Genomic DNA, 21,950 nt, shown 5'->3' with positions numbered 1-21,950 from the left:
CTGGGCTGCCGTGGCTTGTACCAGAGCTCTTACCACCTCCTCCATTGTGGTACAAAGCAAACAAACCAAAACAAAAAAAAAAATCCAAAACCCCAGTGCACTTTTTAAAAAAAACAAAACAAAACACTCTTTCTTCCGCCACGCTGTGAATGAAGTCCCACTTCTGACACCAGTTGTGACAAAGCTCTGTCCTTGCCTCCGTGGGTCCCGTGTTTCCTGGTGTATTTCGCTAGTCTCAGAGGCTCACTGTGACCCTCCATGTAACCCTTCTCTCTCTAGAGACAAGGGTCAGTCTACTGAGCCATTTTCATCATAAGCCAGTGAGGGAGGTGAGGAGAAGTTATCCTTCCTTGCACAGTCTCTGTTGTCTCCCAGTCTCAGTGATTAATCAGGGGGCAAAGGGGTGGGGGAGCCCAGGCCCACCCTCTACTCCGGGCTCCAGCCCAGGAACCCTAATAGTATCAACTATGGTAGCTGACTTTTTAGAAACATGACATGTACAATTCCCTGGGCTACTTCCCTCACAGCAGCCCTCACTTCCTCAAGCTCCACTTCACCCTTACCACAGGGCCTCCTTCCTTGTGCCTGATACGGTGTGTACTACTCAGACTCTCCAACAGCACAACTTCCTCCCACAGCTCCGGACGTGCACACCCACCTGACTAACTGGGAGGCTTTTAACTAGTTTCAGCCAGCCCCTGATTGGCTTCAGGTGTCCCAATCAACCTAGCATTCTCCCTGCCTTCTGGAAAGTTCTTAAATGACCTGGAGCAGCTGCCATTTCACTTATCCTGATACCAGGGATTTGTTTAGCCTGGAGCTAATATATCTATCTCCCACTACTTTTCTATAGCTATCTGGCCTTGCCCCATCACAGCATCTAGAGATAAAGTCTATTCTTTCTGTTTATCAGCAAGAAATAGCTTGGTCTTTTAATTGTACTTGCTACACACAATTAATTTAATTTACTCAGTCCCCAAATGTTAGCTTAGAAATATTTGCACTAACCTTGCTTAACTTTAGGTTCTACTGACCTGCACACTGGAGCCTGTATATAATGCTAGGATCCCAGGTCTGAGAGAGTCTGAAGAGGTACCTCTTGGCTGAATAGCCTGGGCGAATCTGTCGGTCAATCTGGTTATCCGACTTTTTCAGGAAATGGAGGTGTGGCTGCCAAGCTGTCCCTTTCTGATTCTTCTGCAGAAATAATATGCATGGCAAGACTTCAGTCGCTTTAAATTTTGTTTCTCCCTGCAGCTGGTGAGTTGATGTTAACAGATTCTAATCAATAACTCAGGGGAAAAAACCCTGAAGTTGCCTGCAGGCGTAGTAGAAAAGGCATCTCAAGACAGTAGACTATGATGGGGAAATCACATGATGGTGAGTTTAAAGCAAACAGGTTGGGAGTGCGAGTCTGAAAATTGCCCCCAAAAAACCGAAGGGAACAATTCAGATCTTCAGTTTAAATTAAATACCAGTGAAGGCTAAAGATAATCTGTCAAGAAAATAAATGTTATACTCTGGACATCAGGGAATTAATCCTACTTCTTTTGATGTTTATGGCTGTGCTCCAACTGATTTTATTGAGAGCAGGATCAGGCCATGGATTTTTATTTATTTTTTTAATCTCTCTACCCATGTGGAAAATGAGAGTGGATTAAATAAAAATTGATCTGGACCTTAACTGAAATTCCCAACCAAATCCAAACCCTGACAAGATGCTGAAGCTTGAAAAAGGTTAGTTAGCTTTCTGATGCTTTCTAATTTTATCAGAGCTCTCTACAAGACTGGGCCAGAAAATAAGACTTGTTTCATGAAAGTTATTGAGGTTTTGAAATCTGTTTCTGTTCCATATTGGAACAGAAATGGCACTCACGTGAAATGTGGGAGAACCAGGTAAGTGTCCTAACCACTGAGCTTTAGGGCTTGTCTTCACTACCAGGGTAAATCGACCTAAGTTATGCTACTCCAGTTACATGAATAACGTATCTGGAGTTGATGTAGCTTAGGTCGACTTATCCCAGTGTCTTCACTGTGCTGCGTCGATGGGAGATGCTCTCTGGTTGACTTCCCTTACTCTTCTCAGAGAGGTGGAGTACCGGGGTCGACTGGAGAGCACTCTGTCGTCGATTTAGCGGGTCTTCACCAGACCGGCTAAATCGACCCCTGCTGCATCGATTGCAGCAGCATCAATCTCCCCGTAGTGGAGACAAGCCCATCGAATCAGTCTTTCTCTCTCTCAGGCCTGGTCTACACTGGGGGGTGTGTGTGGAGATCGATCTAAGATATGCAACTTCAGCTACATGAATAGCGTAGCTGAAGTTGACGTACTTAGATCTACTTACCGTGGCATCTTCACGGCGGTGAGTTGACTGCTGCTGCTCCTTCGTCAGCTTCGCTTGTGCCTCTCGTGGTGGTGGAGTACAGGAGACAACAGGAGAGCACTCGGGGATCGATTTATCGTGTCTAGACTAGATGCGATAAATCGACCCCTGATAGATCAATCGCTACTCGCCAATCCAGTGGGTAGTGTAGACCTGGCCTCAGTCTTTTCTTTTGATGCTGTTCCACTTTGAAAAAATAATTAACTATTCATTGGGTCAGAGAGAAACTGACAGTATACCCTGGTGTGGTTAAGGCACATGCTTAGTATGTGGGATACCTAGGACCAAGTCCCTGCTCCAAATCTGGCAGAGGAGGGAACCTGGGTCTCTGACATCCCTGATGAGTGCCCTAACCACTGGGCTAGCAGCTAATGTGGTGTGGGGAAAGGTCTTCCTCTTTCTCTCTACTTATCCTCTCCAAGAAATTTCATTCTGAACCTGAGAAAGTTTTGTCAAATTCCCAACCAGCTCTGCTGTTGACTTCTTGGTTTCACTAGAGACTGGAAGTGCAAGTGCCATATACCAACATATTGCAAGAAAAGCTATTCTTCTACATTTGCAATCTATACAAAACTAGAAAGTACCTAAAATGTCATTTCTAACCTAATGTATATTTATTTGTGTTTTTTGTGGTCTTTGTTAATGTTGCAAGGAGCCATTTATGGAACTGAATTAATGAAAGATCTGGTCTTCTCATGGTATTTCAGTTGCTGGCTGATGAAAATACCAAGAGGAGAGTAGCTCTGGGGGTAATTTCAGTTCCACAATTGGCTTCCTGAGCGCAAAATAAAATAAAAATAAAACAAATACAGCTATGGAAAACTTAAATGCAAATACAAAGCTATTCTAGTTTATTTAAGTTCAGCTTTATTCTGATTCCCATAGCAGCTGACTGCACAGTCACTGCCAATATTCTTTTTAAGGCAATTTTTCAGGTACTTTGTCCTCCCACCATAGTACAAAATTCGCAGGAAAGAGCACATTTAGCCAGGGCGCACATATCATTAATGCAACCATCTCACTGGGCTTCAAGAACTATTTTCCAATCAAATCTAGTTAAATCAAAGTGTAAGAGTGTTTGAAACAAATACCTTTGTTAAAGTCCCAAAATGTAGACTTAGTTTAAATTTAAATGAGACCACACTGTTCAATAGAATTAGATACTGATTGTTTAAAAGCATCTTGATGGGTTTAGGCCAGAGACCATAGAATCATAGAATCATAGAATCATAGAATATCAGGGTTGGAAGGGACCCCAGAAGGTCATCTAGTCCAACCCCCTGCTCAAAGCAGGACCAATTCCCAGTTAAATCATCCCAGCCAGGGCTTTGTCAAGCCTGACCTTAAAAACCTCTAAGGAAGGAGATTCTACCACCTCCCTAGGTAACGCATTCCAGTGTTTCACCACCCTCTTAGTGAAAAAGTTTTTCCTAATATCCAATCTAAACCTCCCCCACTGCAACTTGAGACCATTACTCCTCGTTCTGTCATCTGCTACCATTGAGAACAGTCTAGAGCCATCCTCTTTGGAACCTCCTTTCAGGTAGTTGAAAGCAGCTATCAAATCCCCCCTCATTCTTCTCTTCTGCAGGCTAAACAATCCCAGCTCCCTCAGCCTCTCCTCATAACTCATGTGTTCCAGTCCCCTAATCATTTTTGTTGCCAACCTGTACTATGTGCTGCCATGTGGGAAACCCAGGTTTAATTCTCTCTTTTATTTCCCTTTTGTTGGGTTGTGCACCTATCTAGACTAGTCAGATGGGATAAACTCCACTCTCATAATATTTGTAAAGTTTATGCTGGGACTCGGTGTCCTTGTGCTATGGCTCAGTGTAGCTATGTTGCTTTCAAACATCGTGACGTTGTGTTGTGGTGTTTTGACACCACACTGCAATGTGATGCTTGACATGCCCTGGAAATGATTCTGAGAACTTTTTGTGCCTTGCAAGCATTATACTGTGAAGAGCAGGCCTACAGAATCCCTAGGGGTCATCACACTTAGTCCCTGATTAGGCAAGGAAGGAGCTCATACTGCCCTACAGAAACTTTTCTGGCTAGTTAGGAGTAGCATTGAGACATTCCACCAAAGGGAGACCTGTCACTCTTGCTTCCGCTAAAAGGACTTGGATCCTGCATATCACAGCCAGCAGGAGTGCAAGTGAAAGTGCTGAAAACAGAGGAGCAACTCAGTGACACACTTGGGAGAGAAAAGCAGTTCTATAACAGATATGGTAGAACCTCAGAGTTACGAACGCCAGAGTTAAGAACTGACCAGTCAACCACACACCGCATTTGGAAGCAGAAGTGCACAGTCAGGCAGCAGCAGAGACAAATGAAATAAAGAAAGCAATTACAGTACAGTAGTGTGTTAAATATAAACTACTAAAAGAAAAAGGGAAAACAGCATTTTTCTTCTGCATAATAAAGTTTCAAAGCTGTATTAAGTCAATGTTCAGCTCTAAACTTTTGAAAGAACCACCATAACGTTTTGTTCAGAGTTACAAACATTTCAGAGTTAGGAACAACCACCATTCCTGACCTTTCGTAACTCTGAGGTTCTACTGTACGTATTAATCTCAGTAACATTAAGGATGAAATCCTGGCCCCGTTGAAGTCAACGGCAAGACTCCCATTGACTTAAATAAAGCTGGATTCCACGCACGTTTATATATTTTAGAATATAATTATTTAATGGATTTATCATCTACATTAAGGTAATCTAAATCACTGTTTTCTAATCTTATTTTAAAGCTTTAACAAATCTACCATTCAGATGCCACTAGGGTGGGCAAATTAAAAATACCCAGATACGTATCTTTCCCGTTAAGCCATTGGGAAGATACAGTATTTGGGTTTTATAAGAAAACCGTTCTTGCTATTGGAAGAAAGAAATGGAAAGTAAAATAAGCAAGTAAATACAGAAATTATAATAACTCCACAAAGGGCAAGTGTAATGTTGGGAGCGGGGTGAGAGGGGAAGGGCAGCATGAGAGGGAAATGACTGAAGGGGCCCACAGCTGCATAATTAAGAGCATTAAGAGCGCAGGATATAGGATGATACTTGGAGGAATTAAAATACAATAGGTTGCTGCTATTCACGGGTGTGGCAGATGTAATGTAACTATCCCAAACTATGGGATACAGGAATCTTCAGCTTCCTCTAAAGCATCACCACAGACATAAAATATTTTTGTGTGTTGGAGGGTTGAGGTATGACAAGTTTGCATGTGAGCTCCCCAGAGCTTTGTGTCCCCTGACAATCCTAAATTGCAAGGAACCAGTCTGTCAGACATGGAAGACGTAAAACTGTGGCAGGAACCTAGAAAGGGGAGAGACAACTAGAACCTTGATCCTGCTCCCATTTAAAGGTTATGTTAAAACTCCCATTAACTTCAGGGAGGCAGGGTTGGGTTCTAATTCAGAAGAATTGACATCTAATAGTACTATAGCAAAATTTGCCAGTTAGCTTCAGTTTCTAATGGACTTAGATTCCATTGAGCTGAATTATTAGCATGTACAGAGTGCCCTGTTAATGAAAATTGCCACCATGCTTCACATAATAGCAGCAGGCATGTTGAGACTCGTCCATTTTCTTTGGTGCCACAGCCAGTTACTGTATGTAATCACTCTGCTCTGAGGTGCCCGTTTACACTTTTCTCATCGACTACTTGGGTAGGCATTTCTGGCTTCAGTAAATTTCTTCTACCCAGAGTTTTTTCCAAATAGGACCTGTTTTGTATTGAAGACTCATGCAGCGCCCAGTTGCTTTGCTTAATAAAATATTTAAGCATAAATTTTCAAGTGTCCACTCATTTTGAGTGTCTCAGATTGAAGGCCCTTCTTGATACACTTAAAGTCTGACTTTCACCCACAACTCCAGTTGAAATCAGGTCCTGTGTTGGGCATCAGGAAACTGAGGCACCTGCGTGTATGAATTGTTGAAAATGTGAACCTTAGCTGTTACTGAACACAGGAAAAGTTTCCAATTAAAGAGAGAGAAAAACAAGTCTAACACTCCCTTTTGGAAACTGCTCCTCTGCACAGCTCTTCCTCCAGAGTAAATAAACCACACGCATTTGCAGGCTAGAACCTCACTTGTAGCATTTGGAAATTTCACAGTGTTGTAACTGTAGGGGTCCTGACCCAAAAAGGAGTTGTGTGTTATGGGGGGGTCACAAGATTATTGTAGGGGAAGTTGCGCTACTGCTACTCTTACTTCTGTACTGCTACTGAGAGCGGCAGCTGCTGGCCAGGACCCCAGCTCTGAAGGCAGAACCGCTGCCACCAGCAGCACAGAAGTAAGGATGGCCTGGTATGGTATGCGCAGTAGCCACCACTCTCCAGCCACCCAGCTCTGCAGGCAGCAATGTAGAAGTAAGGGTGGCATGGCACGGTATTGCCACTCTCTGGCCACCCAGCTCTGAAGGCAGCGCAGAAGTGAGGGTGGCAATACTACAATCCCCAAAATAACCTTGTGGCCCCCCTGTAATTCCCTTTTGGGTCAGGACCCCCAATTTGAGATACGCTCGTCTCCCCCATGAAATCTGTATAGTACAGGGTAAAAGCACACAAAAGACCAGATTTCACGGGGAGGGAGACCAGATTTCACGGTCTCTGACCCGGTTTTCATGGCCGTGAATTTGGTAGGGCCCTAGTTATAGTTAGTGCTGGTTGAGAATGTCTTGCTTAAATGTTTTTTGTTGGAAAATGCCAGTTCATCAAAACCAAAACTTTGTGTGAAAACATGTGAGTTGGGAGACCCCCGAATAGCCAGTAACGTGATGCTTGAGGGCACTCACCTGGGATGTGGGACATCCAGGTTTAAATCCCTGCTCTGCCTAATTCAGTTTGCACAGGAATTCTCCATGTGCTCCTAGAGCTCTGAGGACCCATCACCCACAAACGCTGCTTCCAAACTCTACTTTTTTAGTGATCTACCTTCTGAATAAAGAGGGCGGGATGGGCCTTCCTTTGGAGTCCAACAGTGCTGTCTCCTTCATCACCACACCTACGTTATCCAGAAGGGTTGTAGCAGACTGACATGAGCTGCCCCCTTCCTCAAAGGGACTGAACATGTGGCCTGCATGCTGTTCCTATCTCCTGCTGGTTTGGTGACAGAAAGCTTTTACCCAGGTCTCCCTTTTATAGAGCAAAGCATTAACCACAAGATACTGGCTGGCTCCTTAATTTACAACAGAAAAAAATTAAATCTGTCTCAAGGGTGGTTACGAAAATGAGCAATTTTCACTACTAGGATGGTCCATAACTCTGTTTCAATAATAGTGCGTTGTTATGGCTGAGGATAGCATGATGGGCTGATCTGAACCTCATTTCCTCGGACCTCCTGTGGCCACATGATTTGCAAATGCCTGAAAATATCCCTGCTCAATTCTAATTGTTTGCGGCAGTCAGCATAGGATTTCATGTGTCTGGTCACAGCAGTATTCATTTTCTCTTCTTTTAATCTTTGACTGTCCTGCCTGGTTTCACTGATGTAGATCATGATGACACAGTAGGCAGCGATTTCATTTAAGATGTTTTGCCTTGACTCCAGAAGTGTGGATTCCTTATGGGACGGCCAATATTTATTAATGGTATCCCAGGGGTTTTAAAGGGAAAGCTATATCACAAACCATTACAACCAGCTTAATCTATTCCAAAATGCTGGATGCATTAGGCAAGAGCTACCTTGATTGGACTGAGGTCTTCCTCATTAGTTCAGATGCTGGTTCAGAAGATGTATTGAAGGCTGTCTTTTTTAAAGAGCTCGCTTTTGATCCCTAAAGGATAGCTTCACTCTGATGTGATGGAGCTAAGATAGGGCTGCTCTTCTGACATAAATGCTGCTACTGAAGTAATTAAAAAAAAACAAACAGTCCCATAATTAGGAGTGTGCAAAATGTTCATTTATGAATATGCATGGTTGAATTTCCTGGGACTTTTCCAAATATTTAATTGGGGTCATCAGTATGCACTCTTATATCTAAAGTTAAATTCTCATATCATAAACAGAGAAGTTGGATTAATATTTTAACTGTAAATTTGGGATTGGGAGGGTCATTACTTGGGATTATTTCCAGGGTTCTGAACGTATTTTGTACAGAATTCTTTGTTTCTGAGATCATTTTAATATTTTAATCAGACAAATTGTTTAAATAATTGTTCTTACTATTTACACTTTGCTACTGCAGTAGAGCTGAAGTATTTGAGGTGTCTCCTAAAGTTTTGCTTACTTAAGTTATTAAGCTTTGGCATTTGGCTTTTTAGAGACTATGTGTGTATGTGTTGCATATAATGAAAATAATTTCATAAATACATGTTATATAAAACGAGATTATAAGAGCATACAGTCTTTGCGGGGTCAGAGACTATCTTTTTATCGTGTGTTTGTACAATTCCTTTACAATGGGAATACGGTTTCTAAATGCTACTGCAATTCAGATAGTTAATAAAGCAAGATTTGTCAAAAAAAAACAAACAAACAACCCTCTAGATGTCCATGAGGCAACTATTGAAGCAACTAAACATTTTTTGCAAAATGTGATTAATAATTTGGAGTCTTCACTTTTTTCTCTATTTATACATTACAATTACATTAACATTGGAATGGCTGCACACATTTGTAGAATATTTATGGTAGCTATAGATTTAAAATAGAATGTAATAGGGACTGGATGGTAGTCATGATATTGGTAAATGGGATCTGGATCTCCCCACATGTAGGTTGCTGGTTCGAATCTGGGTCAGAAAGATAGTGACTGAAAGTTGCTACTAACTGATGTCTATTCAGATATGGGTGTGAAATGAATTAGTGTTCTTGGTCCAGTTCCTAGTGTACAGTAGATCATTTGCATAATTGTTGACAGACACAGCAGAGAGTTCAAGCTTGGAATAAGAGTGAACACTAAACACTACTCTCTCCAGAGCTAGCCTGCAAGCCCCGGCGTTGACGTTTTTTGTGGAAGAGGATGGGGAGCAGGAGCAGGAGCAGGAGATCCTTTAAATGGCAAGGCTAATAATTGCAGATTTAATTTTGCAACAGAGAAGTTTCTAGCTGTTCTAACCATGAAAATCTCTTGGCTGGAAGGTTAGTGGCAGTGATCTTTCCTGTTCATGACTATCCTCACCACAACTGCCATGAGGTGCTTGTTGGGGTCTACAAAGCCAGTGGCCATGGGTTCCCCAGAATTTTGGGAGAATTCCTGAGTTGGTGTTTGTTGGGGATAGAGGCACCTGGATTGCCACAAATGATACTAGAACTTCTGTGAGTTCCCTCCTGCTTCCTCCTGAGCTGCTGGCGTGACTCTGGCTATAAAGTGGAGGGAAAGATTGGATTTGTGCTTAAGGGACTGAATTGGGACTCAGGAGGGCTGGGTTTAATGCCCAGCTCTGCCACTGACTCCCTGTGTGACCTTGGGCAAGCCACTTGGCCTTTCTGGGCCATCTGTTCCTCATCTGTATAAAATGACAAAGACACTTCCTTTCTCTCTGTCTTGACTGTTTAGACTGTAAGCTTTTGGGGGAAGAGACTGTCTCAGTCTGTGTTTGTACAGTGCCTGGCAGGGCTGGCTCTGATTTTGGTTGGGGCTTCTAGGTGCTACCTAATACAAACAATAATCAATGGTAAGGGTAGGCTGTAGGCACAGAAAGGCTGTAGACAAGGCTCTGGCCCCTGATGCATGGCCTATACACACTCATTTTAAAATGGCAGGTTTCAGAGCAGCCGCAAAAAGTACAGGAGTACTTGTGGCACCTTAGAGACCAACAAATTTATTAGAGCATAAGCTTTCGTGGGCTACAGCCCACTTCGTCGGCTGCATAGAATGGAACATATAGTAAGAAGATACATATATATACATACAGAGAAGGTGGAAGTTGCCATACAAACTGTAAGAGGCTAATTAATTAAGATGAGCTATTATCAGCAGGAGAAAAAAACTTTTGTAGTGATGATCAAGATGGCCCATTTAGACAGTTGACAAGAAGGTGTGAGGAAACTTAACATGGGGAAATAGATTCAATATGTGTAATGACCCAGCCACTCCCAGTCTCTATTCAAACCCAAGTTAATGGTATCTAGTTTGCATATTAATTCAAGCTCAGCAGTTTCTTGTTGGAGTCTGTTTTTGAAGCTTTTCTGTTGCAAAATTGCCACCCTTAAGTCTTTTACTGAGTGGCCAGAGAGGCTGACGTGTTCTCCTACCAGTTTTTGAATGTTATGATTCCTGATGTCATTTATTCTTTTGCGTAGAGACTGTCCGGTTTGGCCAATGTACATGGCAGAGGCGCATTGCTGGCACATGATGGCATATATCACATTGGTAGATGTGCAGGTGAACGAGTCCCCTGATGGCGGGGCTAATGTGATTAGGTCCTATGATGCTGTCACTTGAATAAGTATGTGGACAGAGTTGGCATCGGGCTTTGTTGCAAGGATAGGTTCCTGGGTTAGTGTTTTTGTTGTGTGGTGTGTGGTTGCTGGAGAGTATTTGCTTCAGGTTGGGGGGCTGTCTATAAGCAAGGACTGGTCTGTCTCCCAAGATCTGTGAGAGTGAGGGATCATTTTTCAGGATAGGTTGTAAATCTTTGATGATGCGCTGGAGAGGTTTTAGTTGGGGGCTGAAGGTGACAGCTAGTGGCATTCTGTTATTTTCTTTATTGGGCCTGTCCTGTAGTAGGTGACTTCTGGGTACTCTTCTGGCTCTGTCAATCTGTTTTTTCACTTCAGCAGGTGAATATTGTAGTTGTAAGAACGCTTGATAGGGATCTTGTAGATGTTTGTCTCTGTCTGAGGGATTGGAGCAAATGCAGTTGTATCTTAGCTTGGCTGTAGACAATGGATCATGTGGTGTGTCCTGGATGGAAGCTGGAGGCATGTAGGTAAGTATAGCGGTCAGTAGGTTTCCGGTACAGGGTAGTGTTTATGTGACCATTGCTTATTAGCATAGTAGTGTCCAGGAAATGGACCGCTTGTGTGGATTGGTCTAGGCTGAGGTTGATGGTGGGATGGAAATTGTTGAAATCATGGTGGAATTCCTCAAGGGCTTCTTTTCCATGGGTCCAGATGATGACGATGTCATCAATGTAGCGCAAGTAGAGCAGGGGCATTAGGGGACGAGAGCTAAGGAAGCATTGTTCTAAGTCAGCCATAAAAATGTTGGCGTACTGTGGGGCCATGCGGGTACCCATAGCAGTGCCACTGACTTGAAGGTATATATTGTCCACAAATGTGAAATAGTTGTGGGTGAGGACAAAGTCACAAAGGTCAGCCACCAGGTTTGCCATGACATTATCGGGGATACTGTTCCTGATGACTTGTAGTCCAACTTTTTGTGGAATATTGGTGTAGAGGGCTTCTACATCCATAGTGGCCAGGATGGTGTTTTCTGGAAGATCATCAAAGGATTGTAGTTTCCTCAGAAAGTCAGTGGTGTCTCGAAGATAGCTGGGAGTGCTGGTAGAGTAGGGCCTGAGGAGAGAGTCTACATAGCTAGACAATCCTGCTGTCAGGGTGCCAATGCCTGAGATGATGGGGCATCCAGAATTTCCAGGTTTATAGATCTTGGGTAGCAAATAGAATACCCCGGTTGGGGTTCTAGGCATGTGTCTGCACAGATATGTTCCTGTTCTTTTTCAGGGAGTTTCTTGAGGAGATGGTGTAGTTTCTTTTGGTAATCCTCAGTGGGATCAGAGGATAATGGCCTGTAGAATCTGGAGTTAGAGAGCTGCCTAGCAGCCTCTTGTTCATATTCCAATGTATTCATGATGACAACAGCACTTCCTTTGTCAGCCTTTTTGATTATGATGTCTGAGTTGTCCCTGAAGCTGTTGATGGTGTTGTGTTCAGCACGGCTGAGGTTATGGGGCAAGTGATGCTGCTTTTCCACAATTTCAGCCAGTGCACGTCGATTGAAGCAATCTATGTAGAAGTCCAGTCTGTTGTTTCGACCTTCATGAGGAGTCCATGCAGAATCCTTCTTTTTGTAGTGTTGGTAGGAAGAATTCTGTGGGTTAGTATGTTGTTCAGAGGTATGTTGGAAATATTCTTTGAGTCGGAGATGTCAAAAGTAGGATTCTAGGTCACCACAGAACATATTTATTCAAGTGACACCATCAAAGGACCTAATCACATTAGCCCCGCCATCAGGGGGCTCGTTCACCTGCACATCTACCAATGTGATATATGCCATCATGTGCCAGCAATGCCCCTCTGCCATGTACATTGGCCAAACCAGACAGTCTCTACACAAAAGAATAAATGGACACAAATCTGACATCAGGAATCATAACATTCAAAAACTGGTAGGAGAACACTTCAACCTCTCTGGCCACTCAGTAAAAGACTTAAGGGTGGCAATTTTGCAACAGGAAAGTTTCAAAAACAGACTCCAACGAGAAACTGCTGAGCTTGAATTAATATGCAAACTAGATACCATTAACTTGGGTTTGAATAGAGACTGGGAGTGGCTGGGCCATTACAAATATTGAATCTATTTCCACATGTTAAGTATCCTCGCACCTTCTTGTCAACTGTTTAAATGGGCCATCTTGATTATCACTACAAAAGTTTTTTTCTCCTGTTGATAATAGCTCATCTTAATTAATTAGCCTCTTACAGTTTGTATGGCAACTTCCACCTTCTCTGTATGTATATATATGTATCTTCTTACTATATGTTTCATTCTATGCAGCCGATGAAGTGGGCTGTAGCCCACGAAAGCTTTTATGCTCAAATAAATTTGTTAGTCTCTAAGGTGCCACAAGTACTCCTTTTCTTTTTACAGAGAATGACGTTTTTCAGTGCTGTCCAATTGCCACCTTTCCATTAGCACTAAGTTCATGTTATTAAAACGTACAAGTTATTGTAAAACAAAACTAAATACATCTGTGGGTAGACTGAAAATCAGGGAGAAAAGGGATCAGAAGAAGAACTTGAGGAGACTGGGTCTGACACACTGGCTAGGGAAATGCAGAGACATAGTCTTCCTGGAGAAGCAGTTCTCTTAAGTATTTCATTTCCCAACTAAGGATTAAATGCTGCCTTCTGATGCTGTTTTGCAGGAAATATTTACTAATCAGAGCCTGATTTTTCAGAAGTGCTGAATACCTGCAGCTCCCATTGACTTTCGAGGGAGAAGTGAGCACTCAACACTTCTTAACATCAGGCCTAACTTTGTGCTAGCTGTTGTGAAGGCTGGATTCTGTGCTGTTATTACTGATGGTAGTCAGAATGTATAGAACTGGCTCTGCAAGGTGCTGTCTCTTCTTCTTCCTCCCCACCATCTCTGACACTCAGGGCACCCTTCCAAAATCTATTCAACAAGCCTCCACCAACACATCATTCCTCTCTCCCTAAAAATGCACTTCTGCAGCTTGCTTGCACTTTATTAAACGAATCGTGAACTATCAAGACACTGTGAACCAGAGCCCTGGCCCCACCCTGGCCCGTTTGCACCCAGTAGCAGAAAGGGGCTAAAAAGCCAGTTTAATAGGCCTCCTGAGGATTCTCACTAGAGGGGAAGGCCCTAATGGTATAGAGCCAGACTAGGGTTTAATGGGAATGGGCAGGGAAAAGAGGCCATGGCTAGAGTGCCCCTTCACTCCAGCAGTTTTTAGCTGTTAGAATGGCCCCTTGGGGCCATAGGCAGCCAAGTGCAACTTGCAGGAGCCCCAACCTGCATTAAGTTATGCTGGGGCTGAGCAGTCCTCTGGTGACCCCAGGATCAGGGAACCACAAAGGTGGCACAAAGTCATATTTTCATAGAACCCTCACAGCTACCAGATGCTGCTCTGGCACAGCTGAGGATCTGGCCCAGCATGTATAAAGTGGGCAACCATGTAATAGAGTCATAGTTCATGTCTCATGCCAGTGCACTGACCAGGATAGTGACGGTCCCTGAGCCGGGGCACAGCTGTGGAGGACAGGCTCTTTTTGCCTTCACTATCCATGCCTTGGGTGCCCACGGACACAATCTAACCCCAAGTATGAAACTTTCAGTCTCTGGCACTGATCTTTATAGCAGAATATATGACAGAGACAACCACTGCATGGGCTTGTCTCTTAAAACATTTAGTCAGCTCTGACTCTTCTTATAATGATGATTAGATGATATATATGTATTTGACAGTGAGTATGAGACTACATGATGTTGGGTGAAGATCCCTGATGTTTTATATTCACTTTCACTTACTAGGAAGCTGTGTCATCAGCAAAGTAGTACATCAGATGTGAATTAAATTTGAGGACTTACTGTCATACACAGACATCTCTCCATATACAGATTATTGTGTGTATATATAATATATATATATATGGAATATGTGGTGATGAGGGATATTGTAAAAAAAATTGCTACAAATCTGGGATGAGCTCATTACTTCATAAGCAGTGGAGCCAAGATAAAGTTGTGCAAGTCTTCCCAGACAAGTGGCAGTAATAACTATATGGTACCTCGCACCATCATGTGTTTTGTTGTGGTTAGATACTATGTCTTTGTCTTCTTAAAAATCTCACTCCATGTCTTCCCCTTTGAAGTAGGGTTTTAGTTACTACAACATAGAAAGAATCATGTCATTGGTATGGGGGGAGCTTAGTGATGTTCACAAGTAGAGTGTAAAATAATATAATGTAATTGTTTGAGATGTATACCATAGCTTGCGAAACATAAGAGTTTATGTGATTATGATCATGTGGCATGAGAATGGTTGGCTGACAGATGAGCAACACCTCCTTTTTGAGGTCAAGGATGAAAAATGTCATTTTAGCATGAAAATTTTCCCACTTTTATGTAAACAGGGGAGACTTGACCCTCACCAAGGCTGTTTGGGACCAACCCCAGGAGTGAAATCCTGTCTCCATTGAAGTCCAATGGCAAAACTCCAGTTGACTTTAATGGAGCCAGGATTTCACCCCAAGTTGGCTGTAGGGAAAGGGCTACCGCTGCCTTCTGTACTGAGTTACAGAAGGGTGAGATTCACCCTGTATAGAGGGCCCACACAAGGCCTAGTGATCACTTAAACCCCTTTTAAGCCCCTAAAACTGGAGCATGTAAAATTGAAACCCATATGTAAATATACCAGAGAGTGCTTAAAGGGAAGAGGAGAAGAACAAGATGTTGCTTGTGTGTTTGCTTGAACACAGAATCCAGTTTTATCCTATTAGGAGCTTGCTTTCTTCAGTAAAAAAATACATTATCAGGACTCCTGGAATCCCAAGGTGTTAATCTAGAAAAGCAGGATTAGCATTTTAAGGGATCTCATGTAGTCTCAATTCTGGTAGCGAAAGAACCATCCTGTGTGCTCTTACCTGTCTGCCTCCATATGCCAAAATGGCTCTTGTCAAATCTTGGAGCGTGTGCAGTTCAATCTGTAGCTTATTCCTTCTGTGTCTGAGGCCTTGCTGGCCACTCCTCCCTCCTCTTTGTTTCCATGATGGCTGTGCTAAATCTTCAGAGTAGAGAACCAGCGCACCAGTTTTTGTGCTGTAGGTTTTAGGAAGATACAAACCCCAGCAGCCCTTCATAAACTGCCTCTCATTCAGGAATCTGCTGACATGGCAATAACCTTCATGAGACTTCCAGTTCAGATAATCCTAGCATGGAAAAAATCAAAAGATAGGATAGACTTTGGTGGTGGGGGGGAAATAATCTTTCTCAGCCTGGGGTTGAGAGTATGTGGCTTACCAGATACACAGGAAATTATTCTTTGTTTATATGCTTACACCACTCTGGCCTTACTAAGTGAATTTAGGATTTGACCCAATGTGAACACTGAATTGTTTACTAAGGCTTTACTCTATTCTTAAGATACCTATACACTTACGGCGGTGTGTAGCATATAAACACTGCACGTCCAGCTAGTTTGGATATAAATAGCAGTGCAGACAGTGAGTCATAGCTTAGACAGGTAGAGTAAAATAGAGTGCCCTATATGCCTGAACCCCCCAGGACATATACCCTACACAGCTCTCTACATGCCCAAGCAGTGCCTCCCACATCTACACGTTATTTTTAGCAGCATAGTGTCCTGCTATCACCCTGCTGCTGAAGCCTTTCCCTGCCGTGTGTAGCTACACATGCTCTAGACACCGCTGCAACCATAGGCAAGGCTTTACAGGGGCAGGACTATCACTGACATTAGTGAGCACTTTCATTGACTTCTCATTGCCTGTATGAGGATTTGAGGACCAAAGCCCAGTCTTTTGTAGATGAAAAGTTAATAGAAATTTCCATTTAGAAATGTGTGGGAACATTTTATGACACTTATCTTAGGACAAATCTTTAGGTGACAGATCTGAGAAACTGTCCCAGATTGACAGGTTTCAGAGTAACAGCCGTGTTAGTCTGTATTCGCAAAAAGAAAAGGAGTACTTGTGGCACCTTAGAGACTAACCAATTTATTTGAGCATGAGCTTTTGTGAGCTACAGCTCACTTCCTCGGATGCATACTGTGGAAAGTGTAGAAGATCTTTTTATACACACAAAGCATATACACATGCTTTGTGTGTATAAAAAGATCTTCTACACTTTCCACAGTATGCATCCGAGGAAGTGAGCTGTAGCGCACGAAAGCTTATGCTCAAATAAATTGGTTAGTCTCTAAGGTGCCACAAGTACTCCTTTTCTTTTTGTCCCAGATTGAGGTGTCATTAGAGGAGGTTTTGGAACAAATTGATAAATTAAACAATAAGTCACCAGGACCAGATGGTATTCACCCAAGAGTCCTGAAATAATTCAAATGTGAAATTGCAGAACTGCTAACTGTGATCTGTAACCTATCATTTAAATCAGTTTTTGTACCAAATGACTGGAGAATAGTTAATGTGACACCAAATTTTTAAAAGGGCTCCTCTAGAGGAGACCCCAGCAATTACAGGCCAGTAAGCCTGAGTTCAGTACCGGGCAAACTGGTTGAAACTATGGTAAAGAACAGAATTGTCAAACACACAGGTGAACATAACTTGTTGGGGAAGAGTCGACATGGTTTTTGTAAAGGGAAATCATGCCTCACCAATCTACTAGAATTCTTTGAGGGGTCCACAAACATGTGGACAAGGGGGATCCAGTAGATATAGTGTACTCAGATTTTCAGAAACCCTTTGACAAGGTCCCTCACCAAAGGCTTTTAAGCAAAGTAAGCTGTCATGGGATAAGAGGAAAAGTCCTCTCGTGGATTGGTAACTGGTTAAAAGATAGGGAACAAAGGGTAGGAATAAATGGTCAGTTTTCAGAATGGAGAGAGGTAAATAGTGGTGTCCCCCAGGGGTCTGTACTGGGACCAGTACTATTCAACATATTCATAAATGATCTGGAAGAAGGGGTAAACAGTGAGGTGGCAAAATTTGCAGATGATACAAAACTACTGAGATAATTAATTCCAAAGCAGACTGCGACGAGCTATAAAGGGATCTCTTAAAACTGGGTGACTGGGCAACAAAATGGCAGATGAAATTCAATGGCAATAAATGCAAAGTAATGCACGTTGGAAAACATTATCCCAACTATACATATGAAATGATGGGGTCTAAATTAGCTTTTACCAGTCAAGAGAGTGATCTTGGATAGTTCTCTGAAAACATCCACCCAATGTGCAGCGGCAGTCAAAAAACCTAATAGAATGTTGGGAATCATTAAGAAAGGAATAGATAATAAGACAGGAAATATAATATTGCCTCTATATAAATCCATGGTATGCCCACATCTTGAATACTTTGTGTAGATGTGGCTGTCCCATCTCAAAAAAGATATACTGGAATTGGAAAAGGTTCAGAAAAGGGAACAAAAATTATTAGGGGTATGGAACAGCTTCCGTATGAAGAGAATTTAATAAGATTGGGACTTTTCAGCTTGGAAAAGAGACAACTAAGAAGGGATATAATAGAGGTCTATAAAATCATGGAGAAAATAAATAAGGAAGTATTATTTACTCCTTCTCATAACACAAGAACTAGGGGTCACCAAATGAAATTAATAGGCAGCAGGTTTAAAACAAACAAAAGGAAGTATTCCTTCACTCAACGCACAAGCAACCTGTGGAACTTCTTCCAGAGGATGTTGTGAAGGCCAAGACTATAACAGATTATAACAAAAAAGAACTAGATATATTCATGGAGGATAGGTCCATCACTGGCTATTAGCCAGGATGGGCAGGAATGGTGTCCCTAACCTCTGTTTGCCAAAAGCTGGGAATGGGCGGCAGGGGATGGATCTTGATTATTACCTTTTTTGTTTATTCCCTCGGGGGCACCTGGCACTGGCCACTGTCGGAAGACAGGGTACTGGGCTAGGTGGACCTTTAGTCTGACCCAGTATGGCCTTTCCTATGTTCTTATGACCAACAGATCTATTGGGCTGTAGAATGGGCTCAAGCAATGGTAATCCATTGCTTCAGATATTTCATACCAGATTAGACACAAACACTATCAAATGTACTATAAGGGACTATCCTGTATTGACAAGGAGCTTGGGCTGGATGAACTACTATGACTTTTTCATCTCTGACTTCTATGATTCAGCACAAAAAGTTTTTCTTAGCGTGTTTACATACCTTAAATAGTGAAATTTATATCAGAGTACTTATTGTGCTAAGAAAAGTGATGGGTGTTAGTTGATAATCTTAAATTCTAAAGTCAGTGTTCACATTGATCCTTAATATAACATACCATCCAATTTTTTAAAGACTCTCCAAAATGAGGGTCTGAATTAAAACCATATTGTGAACTATGTTAATTTTACTAAATCATACCTCCAAATCCATTAGTATGAGAGGGCAGTTCGTTATGCCAAAACAGTTTTTTTCCAGTAGTAAATTAATGGTTTTCAAATGTAAAAACTAACTTACCAGATTTCTTTAATAATTAAAAACGATTGCAATTCATTGTCTATTTATGTTCTTAATGCCTTCTCTTTCTGTATTATCATTAAAATAATAACATAATTTCTTTGTGGCATGGACTGTTTTAGCATTTTGTGTGTCTAGCATTCTTAATGTCTAGCACAAAGGGGCTCTGATCGGGCCTATTATTGCTATCATAATAGAAATAATAATAATTATTAATATTGCCTAACATCAGAGGCCCAAATCAGGATCAGGGCCCCACTGTGTTGGATGCTCTGTGAACAGATCTGAAGACCTTGTTCCTACCCCAAACAGCTTCCTCTTTTTTAAAATCTCTCTTCAATCTTTTGTTCCTCTTAGAAGCCTTTATTGATCAGTTTGTAAAGCAGAGTAGTACTGTGCACAGTAACTGTAAGGTGGTCTGACAAGGCTTTCTTCAAGGATGGGCTCTGTCTCAAATACTTTTTGAGTCTTTACAGTATGCTGGATGGCAATGCAGAACATTTTATAATAAAGAGCATGATAATCTACTTTGAATCTTCAGACCCTACTCTTTTTACCCTGAGATACTGTCCACTGCACTCAAATACTACTGTGATGGGTGTCTTAGAAATAGCATAGGTAAGTAAGGTAGACAGACTTGGTATTTCTTTGAATGAGGTACTTAGAGTGGGCTCTGATGTATTAGTGGTCATAGACCATGAAGAAAGACATGGAACATAGCCATGTAACAGTCTCCCTAGCAAAAACACTGACCTGGTGGGTGAGATTCATTAGACAATCTCAAATTAGTCAGAAGTTTCCAAATTGTTCTATTAATAGATGCATTCACATGCTCTTCTTGACTTAAAGCTACAGAACCATTGTTTGCTTGTCAACTACATAAAATTTCATGATATGATGATAATTACTCTCACTAATAACTACCCTTGGTTCCCATGGTGTGTACTGTCGAGAATTTAAATGGCAGGCCCCAGCTACTCCATGATAGTAAGATGACTTAACATACAAACAAGGCCAATTCTCCCCTCCTACACTCTGGTCCAAATCTACTGATGTAAATGGAACTGTGCTGTTGTAAATGAGATGAGAATTTGGGACAGATTTTGATTTCCATTACACTGGTGCAAACCTTGAGTAACTCAACTGCTTTCAGTGGAATTATCCCAGTGTAACTGAGATTAGATTAGATTGACCCACACTCCTTAAAAAAAAAAAATCTGATTTGCAGTTGGTTACACTAAGGTAATTCTGAAGTCTAAGCGCCATTACATAAAATGCTTTATGGCATAAGATCGGTGATAAGAATTCACTGTTTTAACTATGACTCTTAAGTATATACTTTTAGCTAAGTGAATCTATAATTTTAACTGCTGTAAAATTGCTTTGGACTGTGCAATTTCTATAAGCTAAACAAAATATTATTTAAAAGCAGCACAGTAAACTTCAGCTCTGTGATTCTGATTCAGAACAACTCCATGCAGATCCCAGAACTGATGTGTATGCCTAGTAACCGATTGGTCTAATATTCAACAAAAAACAAAACCAAACAATAAGGATATCCCCTGAAGAATCTATTTCTTTATATTTAGGTTCTTTCCTCTGGACCTCTAGGTGCAAGTTTCTATTTCTTTAACTTGCTTGCCAAGCATTCTGGTTCAAGATTCTCCAGTTTGAATTACAACAGGCATGCATACTTCTTAGGTTACTAAGGCATTTTAATTTCAACAACAAATAAGACATCACTGAAAAAAATTCTGTCTCCATAACAGTTATTTCAATATTAGTTAAAATCACAGAACAGAAAATTACCGTACAATTCATAATGGTTTGTTTGCTGCACTTTTGTAACCAGGACTCACCTCTGGTTCAAAGTGCACCTCCAATTTCTCCTGGTTTTTTTTGACCACCTGTCCAGTGCCACGGCTTAATAGGGAGAGACTGGGCATTTTTCCTTAGTGACCTTTCATCTTGCCTCTAAAACTGTAAACTTATTATCAGAGTAGTCTGCAAGAGAGCTTTGTAAACAAGATCTTTGTTATGAAATATGGTAATTTATAGATCAGCTCTTCCTTAATGCGCAGCTCCGAATAGCAGAAAAGCCTCTCTGGGTTTCCGGAGTCCTCAGTCTCCTTCACAGTTCTAAGTGGAGTCAAGTTACTTTTCTCCTGCCTGTTCTGTGCACTTGTTGTTCCTTCTGTTCTGGTTGCTTTGGTACATCTAGGGATTTGTGAAACACAACCATCCTTTTTATTGTGATCAGAGGTTGTTTGTCTGTCGCTATGGCAGCAAAAGGAAATTAAGTTCCTTAAACCAGCAAGGGAGTGTGAAAGAGCAGAGATATTCAAAGGGCCAGGCTCAGATTTCAAGGATGTGCTGCCGTGCAATAATCACCCCTAGCTGAAGGAATGACATTATCCTTCCAACAGCTGCTTTATTTTTTCTTCCCAGCAACCCCCAAACCTCCATTATTTGTAACTCTGGTGTTAATAGAGACACAGAATTGCTAGAGCTGAAAGAGACCAATACCTGGGTCATTTAGTGTAACGCTCATTACCCCCATACTTGTGTCTGTGCAGGACTCTGATGACTCTACATCTCTGGTTCTCAACCTTTTCCATACAGTGATCCTGTATTACAACAGAAAAAGGTTTCAGGATCAACCTCCCAACTAGCTATAAAACAGAGAAGAGTTGTGTGCCTCCCAGATCTGTTCATGAGCCCAGGCTG

General features: G+C 41.8%; 1 protein-coding gene across 2 annotated transcripts in view; it reads right to left on the bottom strand.

Moving 5' to 3' along the window:
• KIAA2012 (KIAA2012 ortholog) overlaps positions 1-21,419 on the bottom strand; it is a 104,576-nt gene extending 83,157 nt beyond the window's left edge. For both annotated transcript variants that reach the window (XM_073306438.1, XM_073306440.1), the window contains exons 1-3: positions 21,083-21,419; positions 15,691-15,975; positions 1,035-1,197 (exon numbers count right to left, since the gene is read on the bottom strand). In XM_073306438.1, coding sequence (XP_073162539.1) covers positions 1,035-1,197; positions 15,691-15,975; positions 21,083-21,169 — 535 coding nt within the window. In that variant the 5' untranslated portion in view covers positions 21,170-21,419. The remainder of the gene's footprint in view (positions 1-1,034; positions 1,198-15,690; positions 15,976-21,082) is intronic.
• Between the last annotated feature and the right edge of the window lie 531 nt (positions 21,420-21,950).

This window comes from Lepidochelys kempii, chromosome 11 (genome assembly GCF_965140265.1).
Source record: "Lepidochelys kempii isolate rLepKem1 chromosome 11, rLepKem1.hap2, whole genome shotgun sequence".
Lineage (NCBI taxonomy): Eukaryota > Metazoa > Chordata > Testudines > Cheloniidae > Lepidochelys > Lepidochelys kempii.
The sequence above is the reverse complement of the archived record's forward strand: the minus strand, read 5'-3'. Positions and strand labels throughout refer to the sequence as shown.